The sequence below is a fragment of the Anser anser genome (genome assembly GCF_964211835.1).
Source record: "Anser anser genome assembly, contig: HAP1_SCAFFOLD_683, whole genome shotgun sequence".
Taxonomy (NCBI): Eukaryota; Metazoa; Chordata; class Aves; order Anseriformes; family Anatidae; genus Anser; species Anser anser.
In genome coordinates, this window is record NW_028153516.1 from 1 (window position 1) to 18,205 (window position 18,205).

At 61.4% G+C, this 18,205-nt stretch overlaps 2 protein-coding genes across 2 annotated transcripts; both read left to right on the forward strand.

The window, feature by feature from the left end:
* Positions 1-4: 4 nt before the first annotated feature.
* Positions 5-11,019, forward strand: LOC310892011 (syntaxin-4-like; the record flags this gene model as incomplete). Its single annotated transcript, XM_083854200.1, has 10 exons — positions 5-35; positions 2,432-2,506; positions 2,613-2,713; positions 3,222-3,237; positions 3,719-3,916; positions 4,823-4,899; positions 6,056-6,193; positions 7,468-7,578; positions 9,830-9,928; positions 10,648-11,019. Coding segments are annotated over 9 exons (831 nt in total), but the record flags the coding sequence as incomplete, so codon positions are not given.
* A 113-nt stretch (positions 11,020-11,132) lies between these two features.
* PRF1 (perforin 1) lies at positions 11,133-17,886 on the forward strand. Its single transcript, XM_083854201.1, has 3 exons — positions 11,133-11,351; positions 13,977-14,561; positions 16,044-17,886. The coding sequence occupies exons 2-3, from the start codon at positions 14,011-14,013 to the stop codon at positions 17,788-17,790; spliced, it is 2,298 nt and encodes a 765-aa protein (XP_083710327.1). The 5' UTR covers positions 11,133-11,351; positions 13,977-14,010; the 3' UTR covers positions 17,791-17,886.
* The last annotated feature ends 319 nt before the right edge of the window (positions 17,887-18,205 follow it).

Sequence of the window (18,205 nt, forward strand, 5' to 3'; positions counted from 1 at the left end):
GGAGGCCGTGCTGGGCACCCCTCTGCCCGACGACGGTGGGGAGCCTATGGGGTCTATAGGGGGGTCTATAGGGGCTATTGGGGGTCTATAGGGGCTATAGGGGGTGTATAGGGGGCTATGGGGGGGCTATAGGTTCCTACGGGGAAGTATGGGGGCTATAGGGGGGTCTATAGGGGCTATAGGGGGGCTGGGGGGGGTCTGTAGGGGCTATAGGGGCTATAGGGGGGTCTGTAGGGGCTATAGGGGGTGTATAGGGGGTGTATAGGGGCTATAGGTTCCTATGGGGTCTGTAGGGGCTATAGGGGGGTCTGTAGGGGCTATAGGGGGGTCTGTAGGGGCTATAGGGGGCAATAGGGGGGTCTATAGTGGTTATAGGGGGCTATGGGGGGTCTATAGGGGCTATAGGGGGTGTATAGGGGGCTATGGGGGGGCTATAGGTTCCTACGTGGGGGTATGGGGGCTATGGGGGGGTCTGTAGGGGCTATAGGGGGGTCTCTAGGGGCTATAAGGGGTGTATAGGGGGCTATGGGGGGGTGCTACCGGTTCCTATGGGGGGGTATGGGGTCTATAGGGGGCTATAGGGGGTTTATAGGGGGCTATGGGGGGGCTATAGGTTCCTATGGGGGCTATAAGGGGGTCTATAGGGGCTATAGGGGGCTATAGGGGGGGTCTGTAGGGGCTATAGGGGACTATAGGGGGGTCTATAGGGGCTATAGGGGGTGTATGGGGGCTATGGGGGGGGCTATAGGTTCCTACGTGGGGGTATGGGGGCTATAGGGGGGTCTATAGGGGCTATATGGGGCTATGGGGGTGTCTGTAGGGGCTATAGGGGGCTATAGGGGGTGTATAGGGGCCTATGGGGGGGGCTATAGGTTCCTACGGGGGGTATGGGGGCTATAGGGGGTGTATAGGGGGCTATGGGGGGGTATGGGGGCTATAGGGGGGTCTGTAGGGGCTATAGGGGGCTATGGGGGGTCTGTAGGGGCTATAGGGGGGTCTATAGGGGCTATAGGGGGCTATGGGGGGGTCTGTAGGGGCTATAGGGGGGTCTATAGGGGCTATAGGGGGCTATGGGGGGGTCTATAGGGGCTATAGGGGGCTATGGGGGGGTCTGTAGGGGCTATAGGGGGGTCTATAGGGGCTATAGGGGGTGTATAGGGGGCTATGGGGGGGCTATATGTTCCTACGTGGGGGTATGGGGGCTATAGGGGGTTATCGGGGGGCTATAGGGGCCATAGGGTGTATGGGGGGGCTATAGGGGGGGCTATAGGGTGCTATAGGGGCCTATGGAGGGGGTGTGGGGGGCTATAGGGGGTGTTTAGGGGGCTATAGGGAGCCTATAGGGAGCTATAAGGGGGTCACAGGGGGTATGGGGGGGTTATAGAGGGACTGGGGGGGGTATGGGGGTATAGGGGAGGCTATAAGGGGTCTGTGGGGGCGCTGTAGAGGGCTATAGGGGGCCTGTAGAGGGTTGTAGGGGGGTTATGGGAGGGTATAGGGGGCTTTGGGGGCTATAGGGGGTAGTAGGGGGCCTATAGGGGGGCTATAGGGGTCTATGGGGGTATGGGGGCTATAGGGGCCTATGGAGAGCTATTAGGGGACTATAAGGGGGCTATAGGGGGCCTATAGAGGGCTATAGAGGGGTTATAGGGGGATTATAGGAGGGCTATAGTGGGTTATAGGGGAGCTATAGGGGCCTATGGGGAGGCTATGGGGGTTATATGGGGCTATAGAGGCCTATGGAGGGCCATGGGGGGGGGTTATATGGGGATTATAGGGGCCTATGGGGAGGCTATAGGGTCCTGTGGAGGACTATAACAGGGCTCTAGGGGGCCTATAGAGGGCTGTAAGGGGGCTATAGGGGGTTATAGGGGCCTATAGGGGGGCTATGGAGGGCTATAGTGGGGGTGTAGGGGCTTATTGAGGGCTATAGGGGGGCTATAGGAAGCCTATAGAGGGCTATAAGGGGGCTTGGTGGGCTCTAGGGGAGGGTATGGGGGCTTAATGGCTACAGGGGTGGCTATAGGGGCTCTGGGGGGCTATAGGGGGGGCTATAGGGGTTCTGGGGGGCTATGGGGGGGCTGTAGGGTCTCCAGTTGCCTATAGGGGGGGCTATAGGGGAAGCTATAGGGGCTCTGGGGGCATATAGGGGTGGATATAGGGGGACTATAGGGACTCTGGGAGGCTATAGGGGCTCGGGGGGGCCTATAGGGGGTCTATAGGGGCTGGGGGGGGGCTCTGGGGTACCTGGGGGGGGTCCCCAGGGGATTTGGGGGGTAGTTTGGGGGGGTGGCAGGCTATAGGGGAAGGGCTCAGCCTATAGGGAAGGGCGCGAACCTATAGGGGAGGAGGCGAACCTATGGGGGGGGTCAAGCTATAGGGGAAGGGTATTCGGGGGGGGTCCCGAGCTTTTTTTTTTGCCCCCCCCCAGGGCTGAAGCGGGACCTGCAGGCGCTGCGCGAGGAGATCCAGCAGCTGACCCGGGACATCGGCGCCCGCCTCAAAGGCGAGACCCCAAAAATCTATAGGGTCGCCCCCCCCCCCCCCCCCCGGGACCCTATAGGACCCCCCCCCCTCGATATGTGACCCCCCCCCCCCCAAAAATTCTATAGGGTTGGAGCCGGGGAAGGAGGAGGAGGACGAGAACCGCAACACCATCGGGGCGAGGGTGAAGCGCACCCAGGTTTGGGGGGGGGGGGCGGTGAAATTTGGGGGGTTTTGGGGTTTTTTGGGGGGGCCTGGGGGGTGAGGGGGGGCCTGAGGGGGGGTTTGGGGGGTTAAAGGGGGATTTTGGGGCGAAAAAGGGGGATTTTGGGGGGTAAATGGGGGATTTGGGGGGTAAATGGGGGATTTGGGGGGGGCTGAAGGGGGATTTGGGGGGGCACTGAATTTTGGGGGGTTTTGGGTTTTTTTGGGGTCCGTGGGGGGCGTTGGGGGGGCACTGAGGGGGTTTTTGGGGGAAAGGGGGGGGGGATTTGGGGGGGATTTGGGGGGAAAAGGGGGATTTGGGGGGGGTTTAGGGGATCCAAGTGGGATTTTGGGGTCCCCAAATGGGATTTTGGGCCTTCAGAGTGGGGTTTTGGGGTTCTCTAATAGGATTTTGGGTTCTCATGTGGGATTTTGGGCCCTCAGAGTGGGATTTTGGGGTTCCCAAGTGGGATTTTGGGGTCCCCAAATGGGATTTTTGGCCTTCAGAGTGGGATTTTGGGGTTCTCTAACAGGATTTTGAGTTCTCATGTGGGTTTTTGGGCCCTCAGAGTGGGATTTTGAGGTCCCCAAATGGGATTTTGGGCCCTCATAGTGGGATTTTGGGCCTTCAGAGTGGATTTTGGGGTCCCCAAATGAGATTTCAGGGCCCCAAATTGAGTTTTTGGGCCCTCGGAGCGGGATTTTGGGCCCTCAGCGTGGGATTTTGGGGTCCCTAAGAGGGATTTTGGGCCTTCAGAGTGGGATTTTGGGGTCCCCAAGTGGGATTTTGGGGTCCCCAAGTGGATTTTGGGGTCCCCAAATGGGATTTTGGGCCCTCAGAGTGGGATTTTGAGGTCCCCAAATAGGATTTTGAGGTCCCCAAATAGGATTTTGGGTTCCTGAGTGGGATTTTTGGGTCCTCAAATGGAATTTCTGGGCCCCAAACCGAGTTTTAGGGCCCTCACAGTGGGATTTTAGGCCCTTGGATTGGGATTTTGGGCCCGCCGAGCGGGATTTTGGGGTCCCTAAGGGGGCTTTTGGGTTCCCCGCCGCCTTTTGGGGGGTCTTTTGGGGGGGTCCAAGCCTCATGCCCCCCCCTGTTTTGCCCCCCCCCCCCCAGCACGGGTGCTGTCCCAGCAGTTCCTGGAGCTGATGGGGCGCTGCCACGCGGCCCAGGCCCGCTACCGCCAGCGCAGCCTCGAGCGGGTCCGACGCCAGCTGCAGATCAGTGGGTGCCCCCCCGGGACCCCCCCCCAAAAAAAATAATATCGGGGCGGGGGTCCCCCAAAATCCCTGGGGGCCTTTGGGGGGGGTGGCGGGAAGGGGGTTGGGGGGGGTGGGGGTGGAATTGGGTGACCCCCTCCCACTGCTTGGACCCCCCCCCCCATTAATATCTGGGACCCCACCTATTAATATCTGCCCCCCCCCCTAATTTCTGGGACCCCCCCATTAATAATTTGGGGACCCCCCCTAATAATTGGGACCCCCCCATTAATTTTGGGACCCTCCCGGTAATGTTTGGGACCCCACCCCCATTAATATTTGGGACCCCCCCCCGTTAATAATTGGGAACCCCCCCGTTAATAATTGGGACCCCTCCCATAATATTTGGGGCCCCCCCATTAATATTTGGGATGACCCCCCATAATATTTGGGACCCCCTCAATTTTTGGGGCCCACCCCCAATATTTGGGACCCCCCCCCCATTAATATTTGGGACCCCCCCCTAATATTTGGGACCACCCCTTTAATAATTGGGACCCCACCTAATAATTGGGACCCCCCCATTAATTTTGGGACCCCCCCTCAATAATTGGGACCTCTCCCATAATATTTGGGACCTTCTCCCCCAATAATTGGGACCCCCCCTAATAATTTGCCCCCCCCCAATAATAATTGGGACCCCCCCTTAATAATTGGGACCCCCCCATTGATATCTGGGACCCCCCCCTAATTTCTGCCCCCCCCAATATCTGGGACCCCCCCGTAATGCGTGCCCCCCCCCCTTAATAATTTGGGACACCCCCCCTAATTTCTGGGACCTCCCCCTAAAATTTGGGACCCCCCCCCCAATAATTGGGGACCCCCCCAATTTCGGGACCCCCCCCTAATTTCGGTGCCCCCCCCCCCCCAGCCGGCAACTCGGCGGTGACGGACGAGGAGCTGGAGGAGATGCTGGAGACGGGGCAGAGCGAAGTCTTCGTCTCCAACGTGAGGGGGGCACCCATGGGTGCTGGGGGGGGTGGGGGCCTTGAGGGGGGGGGCACAGGTCCCACCAATCCCCCCCCAGCACCCATAGGTCCCCCCCAGCACCCATAGGTGCCATAGGTAGCCGGCAGTACCTATAGGGACCCAAAGGACACGCGGATGCCCTACAGCACCCATGGGTGTCCTAGAGTACCCATAGGTTTCCTAGAGCACCCATAAGTGTCTTAGAGCACCCATAGGTGTTCTGCAGCACCCATATGTCCCTAAAGGTCCTGTAGGGCTCCAGTAGCACCCCATGGGTGTCCTATAGCACCCATAGGTGTCTTAGAGCACCCATAGGTGTTCTGTAGCACCCATATGTCCCTAAAGGCCCTGTAGGGCTCCAGTAGCACCCATTGGTGCCCTGCAGCACCCATACGTCCCTAAAGGCCCTGTAGGGCTCCAGGAGCACCCATAGGTGCCCTGTAGCACCCATATGTCCCTCAAGGTCCCATAGGTGCCCAGTAGCACCCATACACATCTGAAGGTCCCATCACTTCTCTATAGCACCCTTGGGTGCTCAGTAGCACCCATACACATCCAAAGGTCCCCTAGCTGCCCTATAGCACCCATGGGTGCCCAGAGGTCCCTCAGCTTCCCAGTAGCACCCATGGGTGCCCAGTAGCACCCATACACATCTAAAGGCCCCAGAGCTGCTCTGTAGCACCCATGGGTGCCCAGTGGTCCTTCAGCTTCCCAGTAGCACCCATAGGTGCCCAGTAGCACCCACACACATCTGAAAGACCCACAGCTTTCCAGTAGCACCCATGGGTGCCCAGTACCACCCATACACATCCAAAGGCCCCAGAGCTGCTCTGTAGCACCCATGGGTGCCCAGAGGTCCCTCAGCTTCCCAGTAGCACCCATGGGTGCCCAGTAGCACCCATACCCATCCGAGAGTCCCCTATCTGCCCTATAACACCCATGGGTACCCAGCAGCACCCATGGGTGCCCCTCCCCACCCCCACAAGCACACGGACACCGGGACAACGGGCGCACCCCTGGGTCTCAGGGGCCACCACTAAGCGTTGAGGGCCACCCATGGGTGCCAGGGGGTCCGGGTGGGGGTCGGGGGCACCCCTGGGTGTTGGCGGGGAGGCAGCCATGGGTGCTGGCGCAGGTGCTGGGGGCGGCGCGGGCGACGCGGGCGGCGCTGGACGAGGTGACGGCGCGGCACCAGGAGCTGCTGCGGCTGGAGCGAGGCCTGCGCGAGCTGGGGGAGCTCTTCGTGCTGCTGGGGGCCACCGTCGAGGGGCAGGTGGGCAAACTGGGAGCACTGGGAGGGACTGGGAGGGGAGTGGGGGACACTGGGAGGGGCTGGGGAGGGAGTGGGGGGCGCTGGGAGGGGACTGGGAGGGAGTGGGGGGGACTGGGAGGAACTGGAAGGAGACTGGGAGTGAGTTGGGGGGTAGTGGGAGGGACTGGGAGGAGACTGGGAGCGAATTGGGGGGTACTGGGAGGGACTGGGAGGGGATTGTGGGGCACTGGGAAGGACTGGGAGGGACTGGGAGGGGATTGGGGAGCACTGGGAGGGACTGGAAGGGGATTAGGGGGCACTGGGAGGGAAGTGGGAGGGACTGGGAGGGAATTGGGGGGCACTGGGAGGGACTGGGAGGTACTGGGAGGGTACAGGAGTGTCCTGGGCAGCTGTGCTGGTGCCTACTGGTCCGTACTGGTTTATACTGGTTCATACTGGTCCGTACTGGTGCCTACTGGCCTGTACTGGTGGTTCATACTGGTGCCTACTGGCCCATACCGATCCATACTGGTTTATATTGGTTTTATATTAGTTCCTACTGGTTTATACTGGTCCCTACTGGTTTATACTGGTTCCTACTGGTCTGTACTGATGCCTACTGGTCTGTACTGGTGCCTACTGGCCCATGCTGTTGTCCCATACTGGTCCGTACTGGTTTATATTGATTTTATATTGGTGCCTACCGGTCCGTGCTGGTTTACACTGGTCCGTGCTGGTTTACACTGGTCCGTATCGGTTTATACTGGTCCGTACTGGTTTATACTGTTTTGTACTAGTTTATACTGGTTCATACTGGTCTGTACTGGTGCCTACTGGCCCATTCTGGTGGTTCGTACTGGTGCCTAGCATCCTGTACTGGATTATATTGGTTCCTACTGGTCCGTACTGCTTTATACTGGTCCGTACTGGTTTATACTGGTCCATGCTGGTTTATACTGGTCCATAGTGGTACCTACTGGCCCACACTGTTGGCCCACACTGGCCCGTACTGCTCCGTACTGGTTTATATTGGTTTTATATTGGTTTATACTGGTCCGTACTGGTTTATACTGGTCTGTACTGGTTTATACTGGTCCATACTGGTTTATACTGGTTCATGCTGGTTTATACTGGTCCATAGTGGTACCTGCTGGCCCATACTGTTGGCCCACACTGGCCTGTACTGCTCCGTATTGGTTTATATTGGTTTTATATTGGTTCCTACTGGTCTGTACTGTTTTATACCGGTCTGTGCTGGTTCATAGTGGTTCATACTGGTTTATACTGGTGCGCAGGGGGAGGTGATCGACCGCATCGAGAAGAACATTCTGGAGTCGGGGACCTGCGTGCGCAAGGGCCACCAGCACCTGGGGACGGCGCGGGAGCACCAGCGCGGGGCGCGGCGGGTGGGGACACGGGGGGGGGGGAGGGGACACGGGGGGAGGGGTCACGGGTGGCATCTGGGGGTGGTGGCACTTGGGGTGGGGGCACTTGGTGGCATTTGGGTGGTGGCACTGGGTTGGGGACACCTGGATTTGGTGGCACTTGGGTTGGTGGCACTTGGTGACACTTGGGTTGGTGGCATTGGGTTGGGGACACCTGGATTTGGTGGCACTTGGTGGCACTTGGTGGCATTGGTGGCATTTGGGTGGTGGCACTTGGGTTGGTGGCACTTGGTGGCACTTGGTGGCATTTGGGTGGTGGCACTTGGGTTGGTGGCACTTGGTGGCATTTGGGTGGTGGCACGGGTTGGTGGCACTTGGTGGCACTTGGTGGCATTTGGGTGGTGGCACTGGGTTGGTGGCACTTGGTGGCATTGGTGGCATTTGGGTGGTGGCATTGGGTTGGTGGCACTTGGTGGCGCTCGGGGTTGGTGGCGTTGGGTTGAGGACACCTGGATTTGGTGGCACTTGGTGGCATTTGGGTGGTGGCACTGGGTTGGTGGCACTCGGGGTTGGGGACACTTGGGGTTGGTGGCACTTGGGGTTGGTGGCATTGACTTGGTGGCACTTGGGTTGGTGGCCCTTGATGTCATTGGGTTGGTGGCACCTCCGAGTGGTGGCATTGGGTTGGTGGCACCTGGATTTGGTGGCGTTGAGTTAGTGGCACTTGGTGACATTGGGCTGGTGGCACTTTGGTTGACGTCATTGGGTTGGTGGCACATGGGATTGGTGGCATTGGGTTGGTGGCATTGGGTTGGTGGCACCTGGATTTGGTGGCACTTGGTGGCATTGGGTTGGTGGCACTTGGGTTGGTGGCACCTGGATTTGGTGGCACTTGGTGGCATTTGGGTGGTGGCATTGGGTTGGTGGCACATGGGATTGGTGGCATTGGGTTGGGGACACCTGGATTTGGTGGCACTTGGGGTGGTGGCATTGGGTTGGTGGCACTTGGTGGCACCTGGGATTGGTGGCATTGGGTCGGTGGCACTTGGTGTCACCTGGGTTGGTGTCACCTGGGTTGGTGGCACTTGGGTTGGTGACATTGGGTTGGTGGCACCCGGGGGTGATGGCATTGGGTTGGTGACACCTTGGGGTGGTGGCATTGGGTTTAGTGGCACTTGGTGGCACTTGGGTTGGTGGCATCGGGTTGGTGGCACTTGGGGTTTGTGGCATTGAGTTGGTGGCACTTGGTGGCACCTGGGATTGGTGGCATTGGGTCGGTGGCACTTGGTGACATTGGGTTGGTGTCACTTGGGTTGGTGGCATTGGGTTGATGGCACTTGGGGTTGGTGGCACCTGGGTTGGTGGCACTTGGGGTTGGTGGCACTTTGGTTGATGTCCTTGGGTTGGTGGCACTTGGGTTGGTGGCACCCAGGAGCGGTGACATTGGGTTGGTGGCACCCGGGGGCGATGGCATTGGGTTGGTGACACCTTGGGGTGGTGGCATTGGGCTTAGTGGCACTTGGTGGCACTTGGGTTGGTGGCACTTGGGACTGGTGGCATTGGTGTCATGTGGGTTGGTGGCACTTCAGTTGATGTCATCAGGTTGGTGGCACTTGGGGTTGGTGGCACTTTGGTTGATGTCCTTGGGTCGGTGGTGGCGTCGGGTTGGTGGCACCCAAGGGTGGTGGCATCGGGTTGGTGGCACCTGGATTTGGTGGCATCGGGTTGGTGGCACTTGGGTTGGTGGCACTTGATGTCATTGGGTTGGTGACACCTTGGGGTGGTGGCATTGGGTTGGTGGCACATGGGATTGGTGGCACTTGGGTTGGTGGCACCTGGATTTGGTGGCACTTGGTGGCATTGGGTTGGTGGCACTTGGTGACATTGGGTTGGTGGCACTTGAGGTGGTGGCACTTGGGTTGGTGGCATTGGGTTGGGGACACCTGGGACTGGTGGCATTGGTGTCACGTGGGCTGGTGGCACTTCAGTTGATGTCATCGGGTTGGTGGCACTTGGGGTTGGTGGCACTTTGGTTGATGTCCTTGGGTCGGTGGCACCCAAGGGTGGTGGCGTCGGGTTGGTGGCACCCAAGGGTGGTGGCATCGGGTTGGTGGCACCTGGATTTGGTGGCATCGGGTTGGTGGCACTTGGGGTGGTGGCACCCGGGGGCGGTGACATCGGGTTGGTGGCACCCGGGGGTGGTGGCACCCATGGGTGGTGGCACCCGGGGGTGGTGGCCTGTCCCCAACCTGTCCCCGCTGTCCCCCCGCAGAAGAAGCTGCTGGTGGCCGCCTGCGTCCTCGTCACCGTCCTCATCGTCGCTGCCATCATCGCTGCCACCGCGGCCACCGGGTAGCACTGGGACCGACCGGTGAGGGCACTGGGAGCACTGGGGAGGCACTGGGGAGGAACTGAGAGGGATTGGGATGAACTGGGAGGGACTCGGAGGGACTGGGAGGGGCGCTGTGGGCAACTGGGGGGCACTGGGAGGGACTGGGAGGGGCGCTGTGAGCAGCTAGGGGGACTGGGATGAACTGGGAGGGACTGGGAGGGGTGCTGTGGGCAACTGGGGGTCACTGGGAGGGACTGGGAAGGGCGCTGTGAGCAGCTAGGGGGACTGGGATGAACTGGGAGGGACTGGGAGGGGTGCTGTCACCAACTGGGGAGGACTGGGATGAACCAGGTTGAACTGGGAGGAACTGGGAGGGACTGGGAGGGGTGCTGTCACCAACTGGGGAGGACTGGGATGAACTGGGAGGCACTGGGATGAACTGGGGGTGACTGGGTTGAACTGGGATGAACTGGGGGTGACTGGGAGGGTCTAGCGGAATGAACTGGGAGGCACTGGGTTGAACTGGGGGTGACTGGGTTGAACTGGAATGAACTGGGAGGAACTGGGGGTAACTGGGCGGGTCCAGGAGGATGAACCGAGGGTGACTGGGATGAACTGGGAGGCACTGGGATGAACTGGGGGTGACTGGGGGGGTCTAGGGGGATGAACTGGGTTGAACTGGGAGGCACTGGGATGAACTGGGAGGCACTGGGCCACCACCACCGCCCCCCAGCCCACCGACGTCACTTCCCCTCCAGGCCCCGCCCACGGCTGGCCGCCATTGGCCCACACTACCCCCACCGGTGCCTTCGCCCCGCCCCTTGTGGGCGGGGCCCACTTCCTGCCTTGAACGACGTCACTTCCTGTCCTCCTAATTTGGGGGGGGGGGGCGCCCCACGACCACGCCGCCATCTTGCGCGCCTCGCTCCGAGCTACCTCCTGCCCCCCCATCCCCAAAATGTCCCCAAAATGTCCCCAAATCCCCCCCACCGTGTCCCCAAGGACCCCCCCCTTGTCCCCAAAGCCCCCCACGGTGTCCCCAAGCCCCCCCCCGCCCCGTACCTCAAAAAAGGGGGGGGGGAGGAAAGTGGAGGGGGACACCCCAAAATAAAGCACTTTTCACCCCAAAATTTCGCCCCGCGTCCCTGCCACCCCCTTGATGTCCCCCCCCCCCGGCGTGACCCACATCCTGTGTCACCGTGCGGGGAGGTGACACAAGTGTCACCCCCCCCCCCCCCCCCCGATGTGAGTCATCGCTGCCAGGAACTTTGGGGTTTTTTGGGTTTTTTTGGTTAATTATTTTTTTGGGGGGGGACACACGTGGAGGGACTTCGCCCCCCAAGTGTGGGGCGCGGGGTGGGGGACGAGGAGGGGCCGTGAAGCCACTGGGGAAGGGGGGGGGGGGGAGGACGTAAGGGGGCCTCCACCCCCCCGGCTCGGCCACAAGGAGAGGCTGCTGCTGGTGAGTACGGAGGGAGCTGCGCGGCCCCGTGTCCCCCGCGTCCGTGGCCTCCCTTGGCCTCCGTGTCCTCCGTGTCCTCCTTTTCCATGGCCTCCATGGCCTCCGTGTCCTCCTTTTCCATGTCTTCCATGGCCTCCGTGTCCTCCTTTTCCATGTCCTCCTTTTCCATGTCTTCCATGGCCTCCGTGTCCTCCTTTTCCATGGCCTCCGTGTCCTCCGTGTCCTCCTTTTCCATGGCCTCCGTGTCCTCCTTTTCCATGGCCTCCGTGTCCTCCGTGTCCTCCTTTTCCATGGCCTCCGCATCCTCCGTGTCCTCCTTTTCCATGTCTTCCATGGCCTCCGTGTCCTCCTTTTCCATGTCTTCCATGGCCTCCGTGTCCTCCGTGTCCTCCTTTTCCATGTCTTCCATGGCCTCCACATCCTCCTTTTCCACGTCCTCCACATCCTCCGTGTCCTCCTTTTCCATGGCCTCCACATCCTCCGTGTCCTCCTTTTCCACGTCCTCCACATCCTCTGGGTCCTCCTTTTCCATGTCTTCCATGGCCTCCGTGTCCTCCTTTTCCATGTCTTCCATGGCTTCCACGTCCTCCTTTTCCATGGCCTCCACATCCTCCCTTTCCACGTCCTCCACGTCCTCCTTTTCTGTGTCCTCCACATCCTCCACATCCTTCATTTCCATCTTCTCCATGTCCTCCCTTTCCACGTTCTCCACATCCTCCGTGTCCTCCTTTTCCATGGTCTCCATGTCCTCTACATCCTCCTTTCCCATGTCCTCCACATCCTCCATGTCCTCCTTTTCCATGGCCTCCACGTCCCCCGTGTCCTCCTTTTCTGCATCCTTCACGTCCTCCACGCCCTCCACTTCCATGTTCTTCATGTCTTCCACGTCCTCCTTTTCCATGTCCTCTGTGTCCTCCACATCCTCCTTTCCTGTCCTCCATGTCCTCCCTTTCCATGTCCTCCGTGTCCTCCTTTTCTGCGTCCTCTACGTCCTCCACATCCATGTCCTTCACGTCCTCTACGTCCTCCATTTCCATGTCTTCCACGTCCTCCACATCCTCCGTGTCCTCCACGTCCTCCTTTTCCATGTCCTCCACGTCCTCTATCTCCCTCATTTCCATGTCCTCCACTTCTACGTCCTCTACATCCTCCCTTTCCATGTCCTCCACGTCCTCTACATCCTCCGTGTCCTCTATGTCCCCCATTTCCATGTCCTCCACATCTACAGCCTCCCTTTCCCTGTCCTCCATGTCCTCCCTTTCCATGTCCTCCACGTCCTCCGTGTCCTCTATTTCCCTGTCCTCCATCTCCACGTCCTCCATTTCCATGTCTTCCATGTCCTCTACAGCCTCCCTTTCCCTGTCCTCCATGTCCCCCGTTTCCGTGTCCTTCCACGTCCTCCATGTCCTCCGTTTCCATGTCCTTGATGTCCTCCACGTCCTCAATGTTCTCCACGTCCTCCAAGTCCCCGATGTCCCCCTTGTCCCCCTCTTCCTCCATGTCCTCGATGTTCTCCGTGTCCCCCTTGTCCCCCTTGTCCTCCACATCCCCATGTCCACGTCCTCACCATCACCCCCACGTCCCCATGTCCCCATCCCCACCCCACCGTCCCCACCGCCACGTCACCGTCCCCACGTCCTTGTCACCTCCACATCCCCACCATCACGTCCCCACCGCCACGTCCCCACCACCACGTCCCTGTCCCCGGCGCCACGTCAGTGTCACCAGGGCCCCCTGACCACAGCGCCACGTCCCCATGACCACAGCGCCACGTCACCGTCCCCAAGGCATGCCATCTTCGCCCCCTTGGCCCCAGCCCCGCGGCCACCTTGGCACTTTTCTTGTCCCCATCGCCACGTCCCCGTCCCCGTGTCCTTGTCCCCACCATCATCTCGATGTCCCCGTCGCCGCGTCCCCATCACCAACGTCGTCGTCCCCATCCTCAGGTCCTTGTCCCCATCTCAACGTCCTTGTCCCCACCATCATCTCCATGTCCCCATCTCCATGTCCCCATCCCCACGTCCTTGTCCCCATCCTCAGGTCCTTGTCCCTATCTCCACGTCCCCGTCACTGTGTCCCCATCGTCACATCCTCGTCCCCATCACCATGTCCCCATCCCCATGTCCTTGTCCCTATCCTCAGGTCCTTGTCCCCATCTCCATATCCCCGTGTCCTCGTCCCCATCACCACGTCCCCACCATCATCTCCACGTCCCCATCCCCACGTCCTTGTCCCCATCCCCATGTCCCCATCACAATGTCCTTGTCCCCGTCCTCATGTCCGCATCCCCACGTCCTTGTCCCCATCCCCTTGTCCCCATCGCCACCTCCCTATCTTCACGTCCTTGTCCCCGTCCCCACGTCCTTGTCCCCATCCCCACGTCCTTGTCCCCATCCCCACGTCCTTGTCCCCATCCCCACGTCCTTGTCCCCATCACCATGTCCCAACGTCCTTGTCCCCGTCCCCACGTCCTTGTCCCCATCACCACGTCCTTGTCCCCATCCCCACGTCCCCACCATCATCCCCACGTCCTTGTCCCCACCCTCACCTCCTTGTCCCCATCCCCACGTCCCCACCACCATCTCCTTGTCCCCGCCCTCACCTCCTCATCCCCTCTCCCCACAGGGCCACCGCCGCCACTGCCGCTGCCGCCGCCACGATGTCCCCCCCCCACCGCCCCTCCCCCTCGCCACCCCTCCTGGCCCTCCTCACCCTCCTCCTCTGCCCCCCGTCCCGTCCCCACTGCCACCGCGCCACGGGGCAAGCCTGCGACGTCCCCCTGGTCCCCGGCACCGACATCTTGGGCTTGGGGCTGGACGTCACCACCTTGTCCCCAACGGAGGGACAAGCCCTGGACATCTCGGGACCCCCCGAGACCCCCAAGGGACCGTGCGTTATCTGCCGGGACCCCTTACACGACGGTCGCCCCCTCCGGCTCCCCCCGGGGGCCGGGAAGTGGCGGGCGGGTCGCAAGTGCAAGGCGAAGACCACGGTGGCCGAGGGGACGTCGGCGGTGGGGACGATGGTGGCCAAGGTGGAGGAGGTGGCCCAGGGCTGGCGGGTGGGCTTGGGGACGGCGGTGAAGCCGGGGGCCGGGGTGGCCGTGGCGGTGGCCGGGTCCCACTCGCGGGTGGCCGAGTTCGGGATGCAGCGGCAGCGGGAGGACCGCTACAGCTTCGCCAGCAACGAGGTGCACTGCGTGCACTACTGGTGGGTCCGGGGGAAGCGGGGGTCCTTCCTCTCCTGTCCTCCATCATCATCATCATCGTCTCCTCCATCTCCTCCGTCTCCTCTTTTTCATCTTCTTCATCTCTTCCATCTTCTTCGTCTCCTCCATCTCCTCTTTTTCATCTTCATCTCTTCCATCTTCTTCGTCTCCTTTGTCTCCGTCTCCTCCATCTTCTTCCTCTCCTCCTCCATCTCCGCCATCATCTTCATCCCTCCTTTCTCTCTCCTCCGTCTTCTCTGTCTCCGTCATCTTCATCTCCATCTCTTCCATCTCCTCCATCTTCTTCCTCTCCTCCTCCGTCTCCTCCGTCATCTTCATCCCTCCTCCATCTCCATCGTCTTCACTCGTCCTCCATCACCTCCTCTTCCACAGCCCCCAACCCCTCCCCAAACCCCGTTGCCCCCTCCAGTACCCCCATAGCGCCCTGCAGACCCCCCCCAACCACCCCACAGACCCCCCCAACCACCCCATAGACCCTTCCAATACCCTGCAACCGCCCCATAGACCCTTCCGACACCCCATAGACCCTCTCCAATCACCCCATAGACCCCCCAATCACCCCATAGACCCCCCAATCACCCCGTAGACCCCCTCCAACCACCCCCGTAGACCCCCTCCAATCACCCCAGAGACCCTTCCAATACCCCCCAACCACCCCACAGACCCTTCCAACATCCCGTAGACCCTTCCAACACCCCATAGACCCCCCCAATCACCCCATAGACCCCCCCAATCACCCCATAGACCCCCCCAATCACCCCATAGACCCCCCCAATCACCCCATAGACTACCCCAACACCCCATAGACCCCCTCAATCACTCCATAGACCCCCAGTCACCCCAGAGACCCTTCCAATACCCCCCAACCACCCCACTGACCCTTCCAACATCCCATAGACCCCTTCCAATCACCCCATAGACCCCCCCAATCACCCCATAGACCCCCCCAATCACCCCATAGACCTCCAACCACCCCATAGACCCCCTCCAACCACCCCGTAGACCCCCTCCAATCACCCCATAGACCCCCAATCACCCCAGAGACCCTTCCAATACCCCCCAACCACCCCACAGACCCTTCCAACATCCCGTAGACCCCCCCAATCACCCCGTAGACCCCCCCAATCACCCCGTAGACCCCCCCAATCACCCCATAGAGCCCCCAATCACCCCATAGACCCTTCCAACACCCCATAGACCCTTCCAATACCCCCCAACCACCCCACAGACCCTTCCAACACCCCATAACCCCCCCCCAAACACCCCAGAGACCACCCCAACACCCCATAGTCCCCCTCAATCACCCCATAGACCCCCCCTCAATCATTCTATGGCCACCCCAATCACCCCACAGACCCCCCCCCAAATCACCCCACAGACCCCCCCCCCAAATCACCCCACAGCCCCCCGCTACGTCCACCCCCTGCCCGCACTGATCTCCCTCCCTCTCCCCCCCCCCCCAGGATCTCGGCCTCCAACCCTCCCCGTCCGTCCCCCCACTTCCTGCGAGCCGTGAAGGCATTGCCCCCCCACTTCACCCCGGACACCGCCGCCGACTATGGCGAGCTCCTGGCCGCCTATGGCACCCACTACATCCAGTCGGCCCAACTGGGGGGCCGCCTGCGCGCCATCACCGCCATCCGCACCTGCCAGGCCACCGCGGCAGGGCTGAGCGCCCAGGAAGTGGCCGACTGCTTGAAGGTGGAAATGGCCGCCAACGCCGGTCCCGTCCAGTTCCAAGCCATGGCCAAGGCCTGCAAGAGAGCCCGGGCAAGCAACCGAGCCAACGCCAGCTTCAACGAGGTCTTCAGTGAGCGCTTGGTGGAGGTGGAAGGTGGCGAGGAGCACGGCGACCTACTCTACGGTAGGCCCGAGGCCTACACAAAATGGCTGCAGGGCCTGCCCCGCCTCCCCGGCCTGGTGGCGTCCAATGTCCGGCCTCTCCACACCCTCGTGCCCAAATCCGACAAGCGGCGCGGGGCGTTACGGGCGGCCATCGGGCACTACATCGCCTGGCGGGCCTTGCGGCTCAACTGCAGCCAGGCCTGCACCGGCGGCCGCCATCTTGTGGGCCCCTGCCAATGCAGTTGCACGGCCAACGCCGCCGTCACCACCGGCTGCTGCTCGCGGCACCGGGGCATGGCGCAGGTGACGGTGCTGGTGCAGGAGGGGCAGGGGTGGCAGGGGGACCTCTTTTCGGCCACCGACGCCTACGTCCGGGTGTTTCTGGGAGGCCGGCGGGCGCAGACGGCGCCGGTGTGGAACAACAACCACCCGAAATGGCGGGCGCGCTTGGATCTGGGGATGCTTGACCTCGTCCCCGGCGCCGTCCTGAAGTTGGAGGTGTGGGACCGCGACAACGGGTGGGACGACGACCGCCTGGGGACCTGCACGGAGCCCGTGGAGGCTGGGCGGACCCGCGAGGTCGTCTGCTTCGCCGGGAAAGGCCACCTCAAGTTCAGCTACCTGGCAGCATGCGGGCCAGCTCTGGGGGGGCCCCTCTGCCAGGACTACGTCCCGCAGCCCCCCCGGACCAACGGGGGCCTCTACCACCTCTCCCACTGGCCACCGAGGGCCGGTGATGGCCCCGTGACTTGGCCCACCCAAGAGGAACAGGAGGACGAGGAAGAGGACGAAGGCGAGAGCCTCCACGGGGACTTTGGGGAGTCCCTGGGGGGCTCCTGGGACGAGGACGAGTCGTGGGAGGACCTCGGTGATGTGGAGGACGGAGACGGGGAGGCCGCCAGTGGCCTCCCGGAGGCTCGGGCTGGTTCGAGGGAAGCTTCCGCGGAGGTCGATTCCTCGCCTGGCCTTCAAGATCCATCTTTTGACCTCAAAAAGGCTTCTCCAGACCTCCAGGATTCCAATTTCGGCCTCCAGAAGGATCTTGCGGACCTCCAGGATCCATCATCGGGCCTCGAGGAGGCTTCTCCAGACCAAGATCCCTCTTTTGGCCTCAAAAAGGCTTCTCCGGGCCTCCAAAATCCCAATTTCGGCCTCCGGGAGGATCTCGCGGAGCTCCAGGATCCATCATCGGGCCTCGAGGAGGATCTCCTGGGCCTCCAGGAGCCCCATTTTGGCCTCAAATCTTCTCCAGGCCTCCAAAATCCCAAATTTGGCCTCCGGGAGGATCTTGAGGAGCTCCAGGATCCATCTTCTGGCTCCGGAGAAGGGCCTCCAGCCCCCCAACTTGGTCCTCCAGCCCCCTAAGCTCGGCCCCCCCAGGAGGCCAGACCTCCTCCAGGTCCTCCGTGGCCTCCAGCCTCCGCGCCTCCAACCGGGGCAGGATTAAACGCTTTGTGCTGCAGCCCCCCCTCAGCCTGGTCTCTTGGGAGGGACTGGGAGGGGACTCGGAGGTCACTGGGAGGGGCTGGGGTAGACTGGAGGGGGATTGGGAGGGACTGGGAGGGACTGGGAGGGGACTCAGAGGTCACTGGGAGGGACTGGGAGGGGACTGGGAGTAACTGAGAGGGACTAGGAGGTAACTGGGAGGGACTGGGAGGGGACTGGGGGGCACTGGGAGGCACTCGAGGTCACTGAGGGGCACTGGGAAGGGACTGGGAGGGGACTGGGAGGGTCTGGGAGGCACTGGGAGGGGACTGGGAGGTAACTGGGAGGTACTGGG